Source organism: Choloepus didactylus, chromosome 4 (assembly GCF_015220235.1).
Source record: "Choloepus didactylus isolate mChoDid1 chromosome 4, mChoDid1.pri, whole genome shotgun sequence".
Taxonomy (NCBI): Eukaryota; Metazoa; Chordata; class Mammalia; order Pilosa; family Megalonychidae; genus Choloepus; species Choloepus didactylus.
Window position 1 is genome coordinate 109,318,268 of NC_051310.1, and position 18,621 is coordinate 109,336,888.

Consider the following 18,621-nt stretch of genomic DNA (forward strand, 5'->3'; position numbering starts at 1 on the left):
CAATGGAAGGGTTATTTCTCTTAGACAAAGCCATATCTAGAATCAGATCTGCTTTCAGGAATCCTTGAGGAAATCTTTAGTGTGTCACCAGAACCAAAGATAGGAAATGTGAACTGATAATGTAAAAAGTGTGATCAGCTTGGAGAGAGTTAGCATGTTGAGTTGATTACTTAACTCTCGCCACATTGGTTTCTACCAGAAATACATTTGGCCCAAGGCTCTTAATTACTTCATTTGAAGGAACAGTTATGGAAGGTATATCAACATCTTGATAGACTTATGGATCAAACGATGTTTTGGGTGACTTTTTTAAAAAGTGATTTCAGAAGTATACTTCTAATAGAGTAAAAATACATTTTCATGATAAAAATGTCAACATGCAATCTCTCTCTCAATTAGTATCATCACTCTGCACCTATAGAAAAATGGAAGCTGATGTTCAGTACAACATCCCTGAAACACTGCAGGATTCTGAATCGACTTACAAACCATCCAAGATTAAATTATATTCAGCAGAGCAGACTATTTTGAGTGCTCCTTATTTCTTCATTCTTAGGGTAATGCCTCATTAATCAGACAATGTTATTAACTGTGACATCCATTCTGGCCAACCTGGATAACAATGACCCATCATTAGGAATCCAAATGGGAAGAAGCTGAAAAAGTACCTATTTTCTTCCCAGAATTTCATTCTGATTTTCACTTTATAAATACAAATCTGATGAAATGACATGGTTCAATCAATTCTCTTATGTCTCAGTGTAACAGTCCAGTCCAATGAAATCAGTAATGAATGATGTCACCTTTTTAAAAACTATTAATTTTCCTAAAACCTGAACACCACCAGAGGGGGTTAAGAGCCACATAAGACAAGTGACAGAGAAGTCACAATCCCCAGTTTGAATCAGTCAACCATCACCATCTTTAAAACAATCTTATAAAGTAGGCCTTTTAATTCACATTGTACAGATGTATAGAGAGGTTAAATAAGCTGCCAACATCAAATGGGATGTGACTATAGTTGTGGCAATCAGTTTGGAAAGACACCAGGCAAGGTTCTGAGCTCTAGTGGAAGGTCTTATATTATCTGGAGACCCCTGCTTTAAATCTAACTGAAAGCTTTGGATTTTCTATTGTTTGAAATCTATAACCCCTCTTCTCTCTGAGAAGTTACTTCCAACAATAACTATATTTGTCTATTTTTGGTATCTACTTTAGGCAACAAAGGATGATGAACAGTCTTTAAATCAGTGTCTTTATATACAATACAAACTGTTTCCTTCATTCATCTAATCAACAAATTTACTGTGTGGAGTGAGGAGAGGCCCTTATCAGCACCCTGAGGAACATGGAGAGGCAGGGTCAGTCAGGGGAGAGAAGCTCACAAGAAGCCTGGGAAAGAATGGCTGTAGTGATAGAAGAATGTGAGGTCATGGAAACAAAGTGAAGAGAGGACTTCAGAAAAAGGAAATAGAGGACAGGTATAAAGTTTCAATCCATTCAATTTTAAAGTAAGGAAGAAGAAAAAAACATTCTTCAACAAATAAAACAATAAAAAATATGCTGCAGATTCATATTATGGTTCTTTCCCTAGATGGTTTTATTCCCTTTTCGGGAAAAAATTCAGTGCCAATAAAGAAAAAATAAAGGCCAGTTCCTGATTCCCCACAGCCTTGACTCACTCAGCCCTATGTTTTTATGTACCAGTCCCAAATTCCTTCTCTGAATCACTCATCTCCTAAGGCCCCATTTACTATATCTATGTTTCAAGAGAACAGTCTCATCTCTTTGATTCCTCCTCCCGCTTTTAGCAACAACTCCCATGTAACTTCATCTCACTCTCCCTCACTCTCTTGTATCAAATCCAACTCCAGACACCCCGAGGGTGTCAACACAAGCACCCCATTCCCATCCAGCACACTCCCACAAACAGGGTGTCCCAACTCTGTGTAGCTGTGTAGCTCTATGTACTGGAATATCACAGAATGCCATGGGAGAAAAGAAGTTTAAGTCACAGAATAAAAATTAAAGGTCACCCATTATTTACACTGCATTAAGCACTCATAAATCCATTACTTAAGGCCATCTAGACTGAGTAGATTTGTATTGTGGCTTTCAAGGTCTGTGAATTACAGAGTCATCAATAAAGGACAAGGAAAGAATACAGAAGAGGTCTATAAGACCTTTCTTCTCTTTTTATTTACCACTACAAGGTTGGCGGGACAGAAGAACAAGATCTGTTGTTGACAACATTTCCCCATAGAGAATTAAGCCTGAGGTGCTAACTAAAATTATTTCATTGTCTTTTTAAGTAATGGACTTATTAATTCTCATGGATATTGATTAATGGGGAAAAAGGCATTACATCCTAATTAATGAGACTGTCACAGTAAAAGGAGAAATGTTGCATAAAGTTAATTTGATTTTATAAATGATTTTATTAATGAAAATGGTTTTATATGAAGTTTGAGAAAATGTTGCATAAAGTTAATTTGATTTTATAAATGATTTTATTAATGAAAATGGTTTTATATGAAGTTTGAGACAATCTAGTACATTAACAAAACTCAATTTGGGAAGCACGCCTATGTTTGGTAATGCTACATTATTTTGAATAAATAAAAAGCTGCAGGTACAAAATAGGCCAAGGAAAGAATGGCTCTCTCCAGAAGTAACAATTTCTGACTTAATGCAAAATAGCTTAAAAATTAAAGAATAAATAATGTACTGAAATATTTAAAATAAACCAAGGAACTTTATACCTCTGGGATACAGATCCCTGGAGGGAGATACACAGCATGCACTAACTTGGATCTTAACACCCAACATATGGCCTGGCTCTTCACACAGCAAATATTCCTTTTCATAACAGTAGTTTTAGCTGTTCCTTAGGGGATTCACTTGGGTGACACCATTTGTTTCCTTATAATCTTAATATAAAGAGTCTGCTAATGTGTTTTGTAAAACCACATTAAAAATTTTAAGGGAGTAGCAGATACCATAAATAAACATAAAATTAGTAGACACATATAATACTTAACTCACCTGGAGCAATAAACTGTTTAACATTGGTGAACCTAGACTTATCAGCCACACTAGCTATAAAGCAGCCCTTTGGCACAGTCCAGTCATTAGGCTTACTGTTTCTGTACTTGTCTTCTGCTGTTTCATATATCTCTATGTGAGGAGGTTTCTCAGTTAGATTCTTGCTGTAATGACTTAACCCATACTGTGCAATCTGAATGGGGTAGAAATAGCCTTGAGGTCCCCATTGTGTAGATAATGGTACACCTATAAAACAGAGAAACAAAATGAATAATCACATCAAGACATTTACAAGCCTATTCTGAACACTACTCTCCACTGTATTATTTCTGGAGAATATTACAGAGTTAACAACTTTTGAGTTTCCTTTTTATATTACCGTCATAATAACTAAAAACTAGTAACAAATTAACCAGATACGTATTCATTCACATTTATTATTTGCTGACAGCAGTGCAATGGTATAAAATATTTTAAGGGTTGACTTCATGTAAGTTACTTTCATTCATAGCTATGGATGTCATATTTTGTACTCCTGTTTCATATACTTAAATTCTGTACAATTTAGATGCATATTGATAATGTTATCAAAAAGTTATATTCTAGAATATTAATCCTGAAATTTTATTAAACATTTGCACTTAATCAAATTAACTACATACTCATCTTTCCCTCCAATGTCAAGATGTGGACAAATAACTAGGCATATAATCTGATGGTTGAAATATTTGCTTAAGAAGCCAGTTATGACTAGGCAACTCAAAATATAAACACGGTTTGCAATTCTTTTACATTCTCTTCATGTCAAAATGTAATTCTTGATGATAATCTAATAAGAACAGATAAACTATGGAGGGTAATCTCAACGTTATGGGAATGCTCAGGAATGATTATGGTTTGTAAACTTTCTTGGATATAGTAAGATCATGTTGGAAGCAATAGAGTTATTTTAGGTTTTTTTTTTTTCTCTTATTCCTTTGTTTTCTTAGGGGTTGTTAATTTTCTTGGGGTATGGAAGGAACATGTTGGAAGCAATGTAGTTATTTTAGATTATTTGTTTTTCTTACTCCTCTGTTTGGACATGGTTTATTAATTTTCTTGGGGTATGGTAGGAACATATTGGAAGCAAAGTAGTTATTTTAGGTTACTTGTTTTCCTTAATCCATTGCTTTGTTTGAAATGTTGTGGGGTTTTTTTGGTTGTTGTTTGCCTGTTTGTTTTTAATTTTTTGATAAACAAAGTTAAAAAATTGAAAAAAAATCAGTAGAAAAATGGGAGTAAAAACTAAATGACAAATAGGGTGGGATGGGGGGATGGTTTGGGTATTCTCTTTTCACTTTTATTTTTTATTCTTATTCTGATTCTTTCTGATGTAAGGAAAATGTTCAGAAATAGATTGTGGTGATGAACGCATAACTATATGATCATACTGTGAACAGTTGATTGTATACCATGGATGACTGTATGGTTTGTGAATATATTTCAATAAAACTGAATTAAAAAAAAAAAAAAAGATACCACTGTAAAAAAAAAAAATGTAATTCTTGAGAACAAAGACTGCTTTTAAAAAAGAATTAAAGTAGTATATTTAACCAAAGGTTTTTGAAATAATTCATTCATGGGTTACCTTTTGTAAAGTTCTGAGCACCACTTTAAACGTTCGACATTAATGTTTATTTTAGTACTTTCCTACATTAGGAAACCAATGATACTATATTGCACAGAATATCGTATTGTTGAATCACACTGCATATATTGAGAGATAAATCCTATCTGTAGTTCTAAAAATAAATGAACAAGCACCTGATTGGCACAGGAATTATGTGTGTTTTGATGTAGTTTCAAAACAAATTATGATTAAGGAATTAAGAGATCATAAAAGCTAAGACACCTAGGCTACAGATAAGCTTTTAAACTTTTGTATGTTTTCCCCTAAGGGGGAGTTTTCTTTCAAAATTCAAATAGAATTATCATTTAATAAAAGTTAAGTATATACAATTTCATTAAAGACGGGTGATGGCTACAATGTGGAACTGGCATGAGAATTGATAGACTAATCAAGAGGACAGAATAGTGAGCCAGAAATACTCCAGTATGCAAAAGAATTTAGTATGATGATAAAGATTACATCACAGATCAGTGGAGAAAAATTCAATAATTAAATATATGTTGGGGAGAAAATTTAAAATTAGTCCATGACTTTGTACCATTTACCAAAACATAAACAAATCTAGCTGGACTAAAAAGTTAAATGTAAAAAAAAAAATGAAATCATAAAACTAGGTGAGAAAATATAAGTGAACAGTTGATCATAGTATGGGAAATGACTTTCCACGCATAAAAGGAGTAAACACAAAGGTCCAAAAAAAAAAAATCTTTAAATTTACAAAATAGAATCAAAAACATTAAAAATGAACGTTAAATTAAAAGTAAAATTAAAAGACAACAAAATTGAAAAGATCTCTAAAAAATATGACAAAAGGCTGCTATGCTTCATGCTCACACAGACACATTTTTTAAAAACAAAACACTAATCACAATAGAAAAATGGGCAAAGAACATGAAGACAGGGCTAACAAGCATATGAAAAAGAAATATGACCTTACTAATTGTTAAATAATGCAAATTATGAGATCTCTTTGCAAACAATAGATTAAAAAATAATGTTCCATGATGACACGAGTTGGGTAACAGATGCACTCTTGCACTCTGCTACTAGGAGCATAAGTTGGTTCAACCTTTTTGGAAAGCAGTTTGGCAAAATGGATAAGAGTTTATATTCTTTGAAATAGTAGTTGCTATTTTTTTGATATGGCCATTTATTTCCTAGGAAACTAGGAAATGAGTAAATTTAATTAATTTTAATTAATCATTTAATTAAATAATTGAGAATATGATTAAACTGTAAATGAAGTTTAATTATGAATATTCGTATGCAATGAACTACAGTTCAGTGTAAGTTGAGAGAAGACAGTGTCTGTGCCTTGTCTCGTTCCATACCCTTAAACTTCCAGAGATGACATGGCTAATCTGGTATAAGACTGCATTGATATACTGATGGGTCCACTGGATGGTGTCCTTTTCCCATATCCTCTCAGGGGGTAATAACTATATATTTTTAACACAAAATTTCTGGCGATGCTATGTCTTGACTTTACTGGTCAGAATTTTAGATTCTGAGGCAGGGAATGGAATAATCCTATTTGACCATGTATAATCTTATTGCAGCTCTTAAATCATGCCATCCAGAAACATGCCCCAGGTTCCTCCCTGCTGAGTCAGTTATGAAAGGTCTCTTGACTTGCTATGTACTTGCTGTATAATTGAAACCTCCAGTTGCTTATTCCTCAACACAATCAGACTAGAAAAATGTAAGTGGAACAGACAGATACCAACCTTCAACCCCACTTATGCACTTGACTCTGTCTCGGACTTCCACATTGTAGCCTTCAAAGGACATAAACACGCCATCGGGGTGGTAAGGGGCTCTCTGTGCATAGACTTTGGAATAGCTATGAGAGAATTCAAACCGATCATAGCCATCATACTGAACCACTTTTCCATAAACATCAAAATATTTCTCTACCCAAGTGAATGGAAGAAAGACTTCATTCCCCTCCCGTCTCCCTTTAATTGTATGTTCATCGTTTATGAGACAGTCAATTTCTTCATATTTGAGCCCTAACACCTTGCTCCCCCCATTGCTATTGAAGCCCGCCACCACAGGGGGGGCTTTCTGCTGTTCCTGAGGGAATGCCTCCTCAGACTGCTGTCTGGCCAGGTGGTTCACATAGTTGTTACTCTCAGATGCGGCTGCTCTTTTCTCTAATCCATCCACTCTGAAGCCATTACTCAAGTGTCGTGGAAACTGGATCGCTTTGTCGCTGGAACATTTATTCCACAAAAGTACTGTGACCAACGTGAAGAGTGCACAGATGATAATCAATGTCTTGTAGTTGACCCGAGCTGCCAAGCAACGCATATTCAGACCATACCTATGGAGGCAAGAAGAAAAATTCATGCAGATGTACTACTGAAATTTCATAGAATAAGGTTTTTTTGTTTTTTTTTTTTTAAATGTTTAACAGCCTTGTTAGGACAACTTTATTAATTGCATATAATCCAATGAGGCTTAAAGTTACCAACTTAAACTTTTCAACATAGAAAAGGGAAAGGTAAGAGGTGATTCCCCCACCCTTTGGTAAAATAGTCAGTATAATCCTCTAAAGTACAAACTTCCTCAGTTTGCGGCCCCCTTAGTCTCCCAGTAATTTCTCCCCTATGCCTCTGGGAAAAAAGAAATACCTAATAGTCTCATTTATTAAATATTTCCATACAAACAACGTTTAAGTATTTATGATCTAACATTTTAGTAGCTTTATAGAAAAATAATACACATACTGAAAGAAAAAAAATTATTTCATTCTTAATTACAAATGGAATGTGCTTGCTTGTTAGGCACTATACAATTTCTCAAACTTTGGATTACCACCAAACTCATCTCCTATTCCACACTTTTTTCACATCAACTGTAGAAAACCCTGAATGCAAATATATGACATCATCAATCTAATACTGAAACTGTGAACTACCTCAAGCTAGCAGTTGACACAATGTCCAAGAGAGTCAAGTATCACTGCATTTTCATCAAAAATTTAAAATGTGCTGGGGTACCTCAGCACAGAGTTTGGTAATTATGACTCTAAATTATGATCTTGGCAAGAGATGAAATGAAAATATTCTAGTTCAGTGGGTCTCAAATTTAGTAAGCATCAGAATCACATTGAGGGAATATTAAATCAGATTACTTGGCCCCACCAACAGAATTTTTGATTTAGCAGGTCTGGAGTAGGAACCCCAGAGTTTTCATTTTTAACAAGTTCTCAGATGATGCTGAAACTGCTGGTCTGGGGACCACAATTTGAGAACCACTGTACTAGCCCTCTACTTCCTCATCTATTAATTTAGTTCAAAGGGTTTTGAAGCATTCTCCAATAGAATCATAGGGTGTTCAAAAGACCACGATAGGAAGAGGGAGAAAAATCTAGTGAATGGAGTCCCCTGCCTCTCAGGCTCCCTTTAACCAAAGAAGTTCTGCTTTCATCTATTTTCTGTATTGGGAAAGTATGGAGACAAAGGCAGTCATGGAAAAATTGGGAATAAATACACTTCTGTATTTATAGCTATTATCATGCTTAATACTGAAAGACTGAATGCTTTCTCCCTAAGATCAGGAGCAAGACAAGGAAGTCTCCTCTTACCACTTCTACTTAACATTGTACTGGAGGTTCTAGTGGGGGCAATTTGGGGAAACAAAAAGAAAGAAAAGGCATTCAGATTGAAAAGGACAAAGTAAATGACATCCTATATAGAGAAAATAATAAGGAACACACACACACATATACGTACACTATGAGTTAGTACTCACAGTTAGTAAATGAGTTAAATAAGGTGGCAAGATATAAGTATAAAATATAAAATTCAGTTGTGTCTCCTATCCACTAGAAATGAACAATCTGAAAATGGAATTAAGAAAACAATTCCATTTATAATAGTATCAAAGACAACATAATACAAAATATTTCAGAATAAATTTAACAAAAGTGCAAGATTTATAAAATGATAACTATAAAACATAGCTGAAAGAAATTAAAAACCTAAGTAAATGGGAAAACACCTCATGTTCATGGATTGTTAGACTTAATATTGGTAAGTGGCAATAGTCTCCAAATACCTACAGATTCAATGCAAGTCCTATCAAAATTACAGCTGCCTTTTTTTTTTTGCAGAATTTAAGAAGTTGATTCTGAAACACACATGGAAATTCAAAGGACCCAGAAAAGCCAAAACAGTTTTGAAAAAATAGAACAAAAATTGGAGGACTCACATTTCCTGATTTTGAAACATACTACAAAGCTACAGTAATCAAAGTAGTGTGGTACTGGCATAATGATGGACAAATAGATCAATGGAACAGAATTCAGAGTCCAGAAATAAGCTCTTATACTTATGGTCAATTCATTTTCAATAAAGGTGCCAAGAAGAGTCTTTTCAACATATGGAGCTGGAACAACTGTATATTCACATGCAAAAGAATGAAGTTGGTCCTCTTTCTTACACCAGATACAAAAATTAACTCAAAATGGACCACTGACAATAATGTAAGAACCCAAATTAGAAATTCTTAGAAGAAAAAGATAGGAATAAACTTAGCAATCTTGGGTTAGACAAATTCTTATACTTATTAGGTATTCAAATACTAAACTTGGAAGAAAGAGCTATAATGCAGGGAGCAGAAGAGAATGTAAAATACAAAAAAAAAAAAGTATTATTCAAATACTTTATTAGGTCTATTATCCAGAATATACAAACAATACTTGCAACTTAATTATAAAAAGACAACCCAAAGTATATGAATAGATATTTTTTTGAAGAAGAAATACAAATGGCCAATAGCACATGAAAAGATGCTTAAATCAGTCATCAGGGAAATACAAATCAAAACCAGGAGATACTACTTCACACCTACTAAGATGGCTATAATAAAAAAGACAGTAACAAGTGCTGGTGAGAATTTGGAGAAACTTGAATCCTCATACACTGCTGGTGAGAATGTGAAATGGTACAGCTGCTTTGAAAAACAGTCTGGCAGGTCCTCAAAAAGTCAAACATAGAATTACCATATGACTCGGCAATTCCACTCCTAGGTATTTACCCAAGAGAATTAAAAACATGTCCATACAAAAATAGGTATACACATATTGATAGCAGCATTATTCATAATGATAAAAAACATAAATACATGTTTTATGATTCCACTTACATGAAATGCCCAGAAGAGGCAAATCTATAAAGACAGAAAGGAGATTGGTGGTTGTAAGCTGAGGGGTTGGGTGGAATGGAGAGTTACTGCTATTGGTATGGAGTTTCTTTTTGAAGTGATGAAAATGTTCTAAAAATTGATTGTGGTGATGTTCGTACTACTCTGTGAACACACTAAAAACCAACGAACAGTACCCTTTAAATGGGTGAATTGTACAGGATGTGAATTATATCTCATTAAAGCTGTTAAAAAAACTAATGGTCTATAATTCTTAAATAATTATTGCTATTTTAACTTACTACTTCCTTCTAACTTGTTACAAATCATATCAATATTTTGGCCTTTTTAACAGTTAGAATTCATATCCATTTGAAACATTTGTATGTATGCCCTTTATGTCATCCTTTTGAGTGACCTTACAAGGGTAACAATTTTGACTTAACTTCCCGTTAAATATGGTGAATAGAATTTAGAATTTATCCCTAAGCCCTACTAAAATGAAATTTAAAAAATTAAGTGTATAAAGTGTATAAATATAAAAGACAAAGAACAGAAGAAAAGGCCAGAGCAGGTGAGAGATGTCATCCTAATGTTAGAAGATAGAAAGAAGCTAAGTTATATTTTATATAATCAAGCAAAGAAAGCTGAACCCTAACTGGTGTGTGTGTGTGTGTGTGTGTGTGTGTGTGTGTGTGTGTGTGTGTGTGTGTGTGTGTGGTGGGGGGAGGGGATAGGCCAGTGAGGGTGGGATAGAGCATACTGCAAAACTCTGGGAAGGATCATGAATTGGAGGCATTAGGTACTACTGAGAGCAGAGGTATTAGATGGAACTAAAACAGGGGAATTTGTTAACTATAAAGAGAATTTAGACTCAGACCTGTTCTGGACACCTATGAATGCTAGCTATAGCTGAAAGTATAGGTGAGATGCCACACTGAAAACAAGGTATTAAGCAAAATCTGAAAGCGAGTGCCTCCAGCGCCATTACTCAGGTTTATATCTCACCCTGTAGTCTGGAGACTTTCTCTCTGGGAAAACTGATCCCTCCAAATCCCAAAAAGACCTAGGGATACCAACATCTGGAGGTCACTCAATGAAACAGCTAGTGTCTCTCTGCCAAAAAATCAACCTGTGAACACAGGTTAAATGTGAATGGTCAGCCAAGGATAACTGGACAATTGAAAAGCAAAACTGAAACAAAGAAACTTGGAAGAAAGAGCTATAATGCAGGGAGCAGAAGAGAATGTAAAATACAAACAAATAACCATGAACCATTAATATCCTCAGAGATAAAAATATATCCTCAGAGATAAAAATATATATATATATGTACCCATTAAACAAGAATAAGATGCCATACAAAATGAATATTAAGAAATGAACAGTGAACTTCAGCAAATAAATTGGAAGACATAATTCAACAGAAAGATCAGAAACCAAAGCTGAGGAAATCTCCCAATAAAGAGAATAATAATAAAAAAAAAAGATTTAGATATTAGGGAAAGAAAATTAGAGTATTAGTCTAGAAGGTCCAACATCTAACAAACAGGAGTTCCAGAAAGAAAGAACAAAATCATCACCAAAATAAATATTTCTCAAAACTGAAGGACATATATCTCCAAGATTGAAAAGGTTCACCTAGTGCCCAACACAACGAATGTAAAAAGACCCACATCAAGATATGTAATTGTGTGTGCTCAGCCCTCTATCATGGAACTTGCCCTTATGGAGCTTGTTTCTGCAAACGAGAGGCTAAACTTGCATATAATTGTGCCTAAGAGTCTCCCCCTGAGTGCCTCTTTGTTGCTCAGATGTGGCTCTCTCTCTCTAACTAAGCCACCTCAGCAGGGGAACTCACTGTCTTCCCCCCTACATGGGACCCGACTCCCAGGGGTGTAAATCTCCCTGGCAAAGCAGGATATGACTCCCGGGGATGAATCTGGACCCGACATCGTGGGATTGAGAATATCTTCTTGACCAAAAGGGGGATGCAAAATGAAACAGAATAAAGTTTCAGTGGCTGAGAGATTTCAAATGGAGTTGAGAGGTCACTCTGGTGGACATTCTTATGCACTATATAGATAACACCTCTTAGGTTTTAATGTATTGGAATAGCTAGAAGTAAATACCTGAAACTATCAAACTCCAACCCAGTAGTCTGGACTCCTGAAGACAATTGTATAACAATGTAGATTACAAGGGGTGACAGCGTGATTGTGAAAACCTTGTGGATCACACTCCCTTTATGTAGTGTATGGATGGATGAGTAGAAAAATAGGGACAAAAACTAAATGAAAAATAGGGTGGGATGGGGAGGTGATTAGGGTGTTCTTTTTTATTTTTTTTATTCTTATTCTGATTCTTTCTGATGTAAGGAAAATGTTCAGAAGTAGATTGTGGTGATGAATGCAAAACTATATGATGGTACCATGAACAGTTAATTGTACACCATGGATGATTGTATGGTATGTGAATACATTTCAATAAAACTGAATTTAATAAAAAAAAAAAAGATATATCATTGTGTGAAATATCAGAGGACCAGGGATAAAGAGCATTAAAAACTCAGACAGAGAAAAAGATCAGACACAAGGATCACAAGGATCAAGAATCAAAGAATTGAATTTCTCAGCACCAACATGTGAAGCCAGAAGCCAATTCCTCTGGTAATTCTGAATTTTATCCATAAATTTTTGTGAAAATTTGTTTCTCTCTTGTTACAGAAGACCCTATATAACAGGGTCTTGGCTCACAAAAACCTAAAATATTACAATCTGGCCCTTGACAAAAAAAGTTTGCTCTTAGATGAACTGGTATGTACTACTTACTGGCTATTTCTAATCCCTTCATTTGGGCAGTGGATGCCATCCTATCTCCTTGGCTCAAGGATACTGATCTAACAATTATCCCTTTGCTCTTCTTCTATATCAATTGTTCCCTTTCATGCGTTTTATTCCCACAAATGCAGAAACATCTTATTTCTCCCATCATAAATTATAACAATAAGCTTACCTTAACCCCATATGTAGTTACAATTATCCAATTTCTATCGCCTTTTATGCAGTCTTCTTTTCCTACCCTCTAATTCTGCCTTCTGCCAGTTTTTGCTTCATGTATTCCAGAGTTCTGTTGTTAGTTGCATATATTTGTAACTGTTATATCTTTTTGTTGAAGTGATCTTTTTAACAATATAAAATGTCCTTCTTTGATTGTAGTAACAGTTTTTATCTCAAACTCTATTTTACCTGATACAGCCACTGTATATTCACTCCAGCTCTCTTTGACGATTTTTCCCTCATTCTTTTACTTTCAACCTATTTGTACCTCTGAATCTAAAGAGGGTTCTGCTATTACAAATACCTAAAAATGTGAAGTGGCTTTGCAATTGGGTAGAGGCTGGAAGAATTTTGAGGCCTCTGATAGAAAAAGCCCAGACTAATTTGAAGAAAATGTTGATACAGATATGGATATTAAAGGTGTTTCTGGTGAGGGTGCAGATATAAGTGAGACTGTAGAGAAGGTCTGTATCATCTTAAAGAACATATATATTGCCAAGAACAAAACACTGGTAGAAAAATGGATGTTAAAAGTTGCTTCTGGTGAGACCTTAGAAGGAAATGACGAATGTGTTATTGGAAACTGAAGGAAAGACGATCCTTGTTAAAAAATGGCAAAGAATTGGTGAAATTGTGTTCTAATGACACATGGAAGGCAGAACCTGTAAGTAATGAACTTGGATATTTAGATGAAGAGAATTCCAAGCAAAATGTGGAAGGTACAGCCTGAGTTTTCCTTCGTGCTTATAGTAAAATAAGAGAGGAAAGGGATAAACAGGACTGAACTGTTAAGCACAAAGGAACCAGCAGCAGATGATTTGGAGAAGTCTCAACCTATCTATACAGCATGCTCTAAGCCTAGGGCTAGAAGAGGCTCTATCAGGACCCGCCCTGAGCTTCCAGGAGTTGAGTCCTGTGGCAGACTGAGTTATGTACCTCAGAAAACTTGTCCTTAACCTTAATCCATTTATTTGGAAAAATAACTTCTAGGGCAGAATCAGAAGTCTGGACTGAAAATATCTCTTCGGGCTAAGAGAGAAGGGTTGCTACCCTGGTGCTCAGAGAGGGTGAGGCCTATACCCTGGTGTTCAGGAGACCTTGGTTACCACCCTGGTACTCAGAAAGAAGGTACAGAAAGACCTGTATCACAGCATCTGGGAAAAGTATGACCGCTGCCTCAGTGCTTAGAAAGGATGGGGCCACTGCTTCAGCAGGCCCAGAAGATAAAGCATTGGTCCACAGATAACTTTCAAACCTTAGAATCTAATGGAGTTTGCCCTGCTGGGTTTCAGACTTTTTTGGGACCTGTGGCCCCTGTTTTCCCTCCAATTCCCCCTTTATGGAATGGGAATGTCTATCCCATGCCTGTTCCAACAATGCATTTTAGATGCAGACAACTTGCTTCCTAGGTTTCACAGGTCCAGAGACAGAGAGAAATTTTGCCCTGGGACAGACCACGCCTATAATTGATTTTGCTGAGACAATATACTTAGAGTTGTTATTTAATAGCTTAAGGATTTTGGTATATTGGGATGGGTTAATGTATTTTGCCTGTGGGAAGAACATATCTTTTTGGAGTCCAGAAGGTGGACTGTATAGACAGAATCATGCCCCTCACAAAAGACATGTTCTTAATCTGCATTCCTGTGTGTATGACCCATTTGTACATAGGACCTTGTGAATATGTTACTATTTGTTAGGGTGTGGATAAATTAAATCATGTGGTTCTTAATGCATATTACTAGAGAACCTACAAAGAGAAAATGTGGATGCAGTCAGTCAGTAAAAACTAGAAACTGGAAGAAGCCAGAAGACACATTAGTCAAAAGTCAGAGAAATCTACAGGACAAGAACATGTGACAGAGGCAAGGATGCAACCCAAAAAATCCCAAGGATTGCAGCAAGTCTACACCAGAATGCTATCGACTTCAGGGAGAAAAGCATGGCCTGTTGAGAACGTGACTTAGATTTCTAGCCTTCAAAACCATGAGACAACAAATGCTTGTTGTTTAAGCCAACCCACGGTGTGGTATTTGTCATAGCAGCTCCAAAAAACTAAGACAATGTCCAAACCAGTCTCCCTGCTTCTACCTTTGCCACACTACTCCATCCCCAAGGCTATTCTCAACAAAGCAGTCAGAATGATGCCTTGAAATATAAACCAGATCACGTCATTCCAGTCCTGGTGGGAGAAGAATTTGCTGCTGCTGCCCCCGCTGGACATATGATGTACCAGCCACTTGTGATTGCAATGTGAGTAGTCACAGGATGCTTGTTGCTGGCTGGGGTCACTGGGAAACAAGGAAATTATAGGTTGGTTACGTGTGAAATGTGTGGATTATTTCAGCCTGCTGAGACTGTAAATGGAGTGGTGTGATTGGTCTTTGCCACAGGAGTGCTATAATTCATTGTATGGTGTAAATTCACATTTATTTCATTATTTGTAATCACACCCCTTTTCCAATAAACAATAAGATTTGGAAAAAACACACACAAAAATGAAAAAAAATGTTTAATGAAAAATTAAATAAGGAATTTTTGTTTCTCAACAAAGTTGATGGTAAATATGTAATTCACTCATTTTTTAAATTCCAAGGGAAGGTAAACTTGGAGTTCTTTGAGTCCTGGCATGTCTGAAAACACCTTTATTCTGTTCTCACTTTAATCAATAGTTCGGCAGAATACAGAATCCTCGCATATTATTTTCTTTCAAATGTCGTACACAAGGCTTTACTGTCTTAAAGCATTAACAGTTACAGATGAAGTTTGATTTGACGTCTGTGATGGTTAAGTTCATGTGTCAACTTTGCTAGGTTATGGTGTCCAGTGATTTGGTCAAGCAAGCACTGGCTTGATTATTACTTGGAGGGTATTTTGTGGATTTAAATCATCAGTCAGCTGACTGCGTCTAAGGCTATTCAATCTACAATCAACAAAGGAGACTGGCTTCAGCCATGAGACAAGTCCAATCCTGACTGAGAATGAGTTGAAGTTCTTTCAGCATTCAGAAAGAAAAATTTCTATCTGTACTTCAGCCAGCCAGCTTCTCCTGAAGAAACCATTGAAATCTTCATCAGAGTTCCCAATTTGTGGCCTGCCCTATGGAATTCAAACTTGCCAATCCCATCATTGTGTGAACCATCTGCCAATTGCCATAATAAATCTCATAATAAATATACAAATACGAATACATATACATATACATATTATCTCCTGTTGGTTTTCCTAGAAAACCTTGACTAATAAAACTTCTCTCTGGATATTTTGTTTATCTTAAGACTTCTGCAGTTTCAAAAGAATGGGCCCTGGTATGATGCTCACTTCACTATATCAGCACTTGGTGTGCTCTTTCAACCTGAAAACATGTGACCTCCTATTCTTGTTTAAAGGATGTAATATCTTTTTGCATCTCTGAGTATATTAGAGATTATATATTCTTTTGTTGTACCATTCTCTCTGATTAGCTCTATTTTCTTCAGTGGCAATTTTTCCTGGTTATTTTAGTCTCTCTCTCATGGAAGTAGTTTTCTTCATATGGCTGGTTATCTGTGATCACTAATGCATATGTAAGACAGAATGACTCATTAGTCAACATAGATTTCCTGTTATTGTGAATAATGATAGACTAGACTACTCTCCTGAGGGGGATAAAGAGAAGGAGCTCTATGTGGGTGGGGCACAAACTGACTGGCATTGTTGGTTTAGGGTGAGTATGTAGATAGTCAGCAGACCTTCTAAATACCAGAATGAACTTTTTTTTTTGAAACCCCTGGGGACACAATGGGCCCACTAGAAGCTTTAAATTTGCCTTTCCCTATCTCTCTAAAGAAAATCTGCTTAGTGTTTTGCCTGGGGCTCATGTCAGCTATCTGTACAGGGTGAGAGAAGCATGATTAGGTGAGGAGAGGTAATAGTTGTGCCTTCTGACACCCCAGATACAGATCCAGAAATATGTTCAATTTTCATTCTTTGGTAACCCTAGTTCAGTGATCAACTTCAGTTTCATTAATGGTGAATCATCCAGATATGGTGTGTCACCTAATAAATTATAAAGTATAGATCATCCATCATATATTCCAGCCAAAAATGTTTAATAACTCAGATCTCTTCTGTCTTAAGATTGAACTTCTAATTAACAGGAAATACAAGAGGCAGAAGAAAAAGTTAAATGAGGAAGCAACCAGATACTTTCAGAAGGAGGGATATCATGCATTTCTCTTTAATAAATTAGCGGTATGAAAAGACAAAAGGGATTAGGTTAGATTTTTATTTTTTCAAAGAAACTTAGGGGATATAACAACTAGATGTGCAACTTGACTGGGAAATTTGACCATGGACTTGATAAAAGGTAAAGATACTGATATGGAGATTGTTAACTGAAAAAAGGAAGTTACAATACAGCACATATACCAAGATTCATTTTAGTAAAATAATGCATAATAGGTGTTTATTTTCTAACTTCCTATGATTACATTTACTGCTTTTTTTAAACCATAAAAACAGAAAATAAAGAAGAGCAAAGTCAATTTTGTTAAAATATTGAAAGAAAAATACAAATTATACATTAAAAATGTCAATTAAAATTTAGTTTTCAAAATAGGCACTGGCATTTTTTGGCAAGTAGGGGGAAATATAGGGGAAGATAGAAGAATGATGGAAAGAAAGAAAAACCTGAGTGATGATATTCAGCATGAACTACCAAATAGGCTTATCTAGGTAAATAAGAGATTTTTTTTTTTTGTAGGTTGTTGCTCAAATTACAGAAAATTGACCATACAAATTTTAAAATTTCAAAGAATAGAATGCATTTACATTCTACAAAGTATAAATGAGTGATTTTTAAAGTTAAAACCAGGGTTTTGCTGCCCTCCCCTCTATGTGGGACCTGACTCCCAGGGTTGTAAATCTCCCTGGCAATGCAGAATATGACTCCCGGGGATGAATGTGGACCCGGCATCGTGGGACTGAGAGCATCTTCTTGACCAAAAGGGGGATGTAAAATGAGACGAAATAGTTTCAGTGGCTGAGAGATTTCAAATGGAGTCGAGAGGTCACTCTGGTGGACATTCTTATGCACTATATAGATAACACCTCTTAGGTTTTAATGTATTGGAATAGCTAGAAGTAAATACCTGAAACTATCAAACTCCAACCCAGTAGTCTGGACTCCTGAAGACAATTATATAATAATGTAGATTACAAGGGGTGACAGTGTGATTGTGAAGACCTTGTGGATCACATCCCCTTTATCTAGTGTATGGATGAGCAGAAAAATGGGGATAAAAACTAAAGGACAAATGGGGTGGGATGGGGGGATGATTTGGGTGTTCTTTTTTCACTTTTATTTTTTATTCTTGTTCTGGTTCTTTCTGATGTAAGGAAAATGTTCATAGATAGATTGTGGTGATGAACGCATAACTATGTTATCATACTGTGGACAGTGGATTATATACCATGGATGATTGTATGGTGTGTGAATGTATTTCAATAAAACTGAATTTAATAAAAAAAAAAAAAAAGGCACAGTAAGAAAATGCCCTATATTTATAAAACTCTACATTTTGGAGGGATAAAACTTAGAATTTCAAAGTGCTTTGTTTCACTTTCATGATCTCAGTTGATTTACAAGACTGTTCTTGCTAATGCTGCTGGAATGCAAAACACCAGAAACGGACTTGCTTTTATAAAAAGGGGTTT

The 18,621-nt window shown here is 35.6% G+C and overlaps 1 protein-coding gene across 3 annotated transcripts in view; it reads right to left on the reverse strand.

The window, feature by feature from the left end:
• Positions 1 to 18,621, reverse strand: part of GLCE (glucuronic acid epimerase) — a 102,519-nt gene that overhangs the window by 5,486 nt on the left and 78,412 nt on the right. For all 3 annotated transcript variants that reach the window (XM_037833554.1, XM_037833552.1, XM_037833553.1), the window contains 2 exons: positions 6,442 to 7,040; positions 3,046 to 3,291 (listed from right to left, as the gene is read on the reverse strand). In XM_037833554.1, coding sequence (XP_037689482.1) covers positions 3,046 to 3,291; positions 6,442 to 7,027 — 832 coding nt within the window. In that variant the 5' untranslated portion in view covers positions 7,028 to 7,040. The remainder of the gene's footprint in view (positions 1 to 3,045; positions 3,292 to 6,441; positions 7,041 to 18,621) is intronic.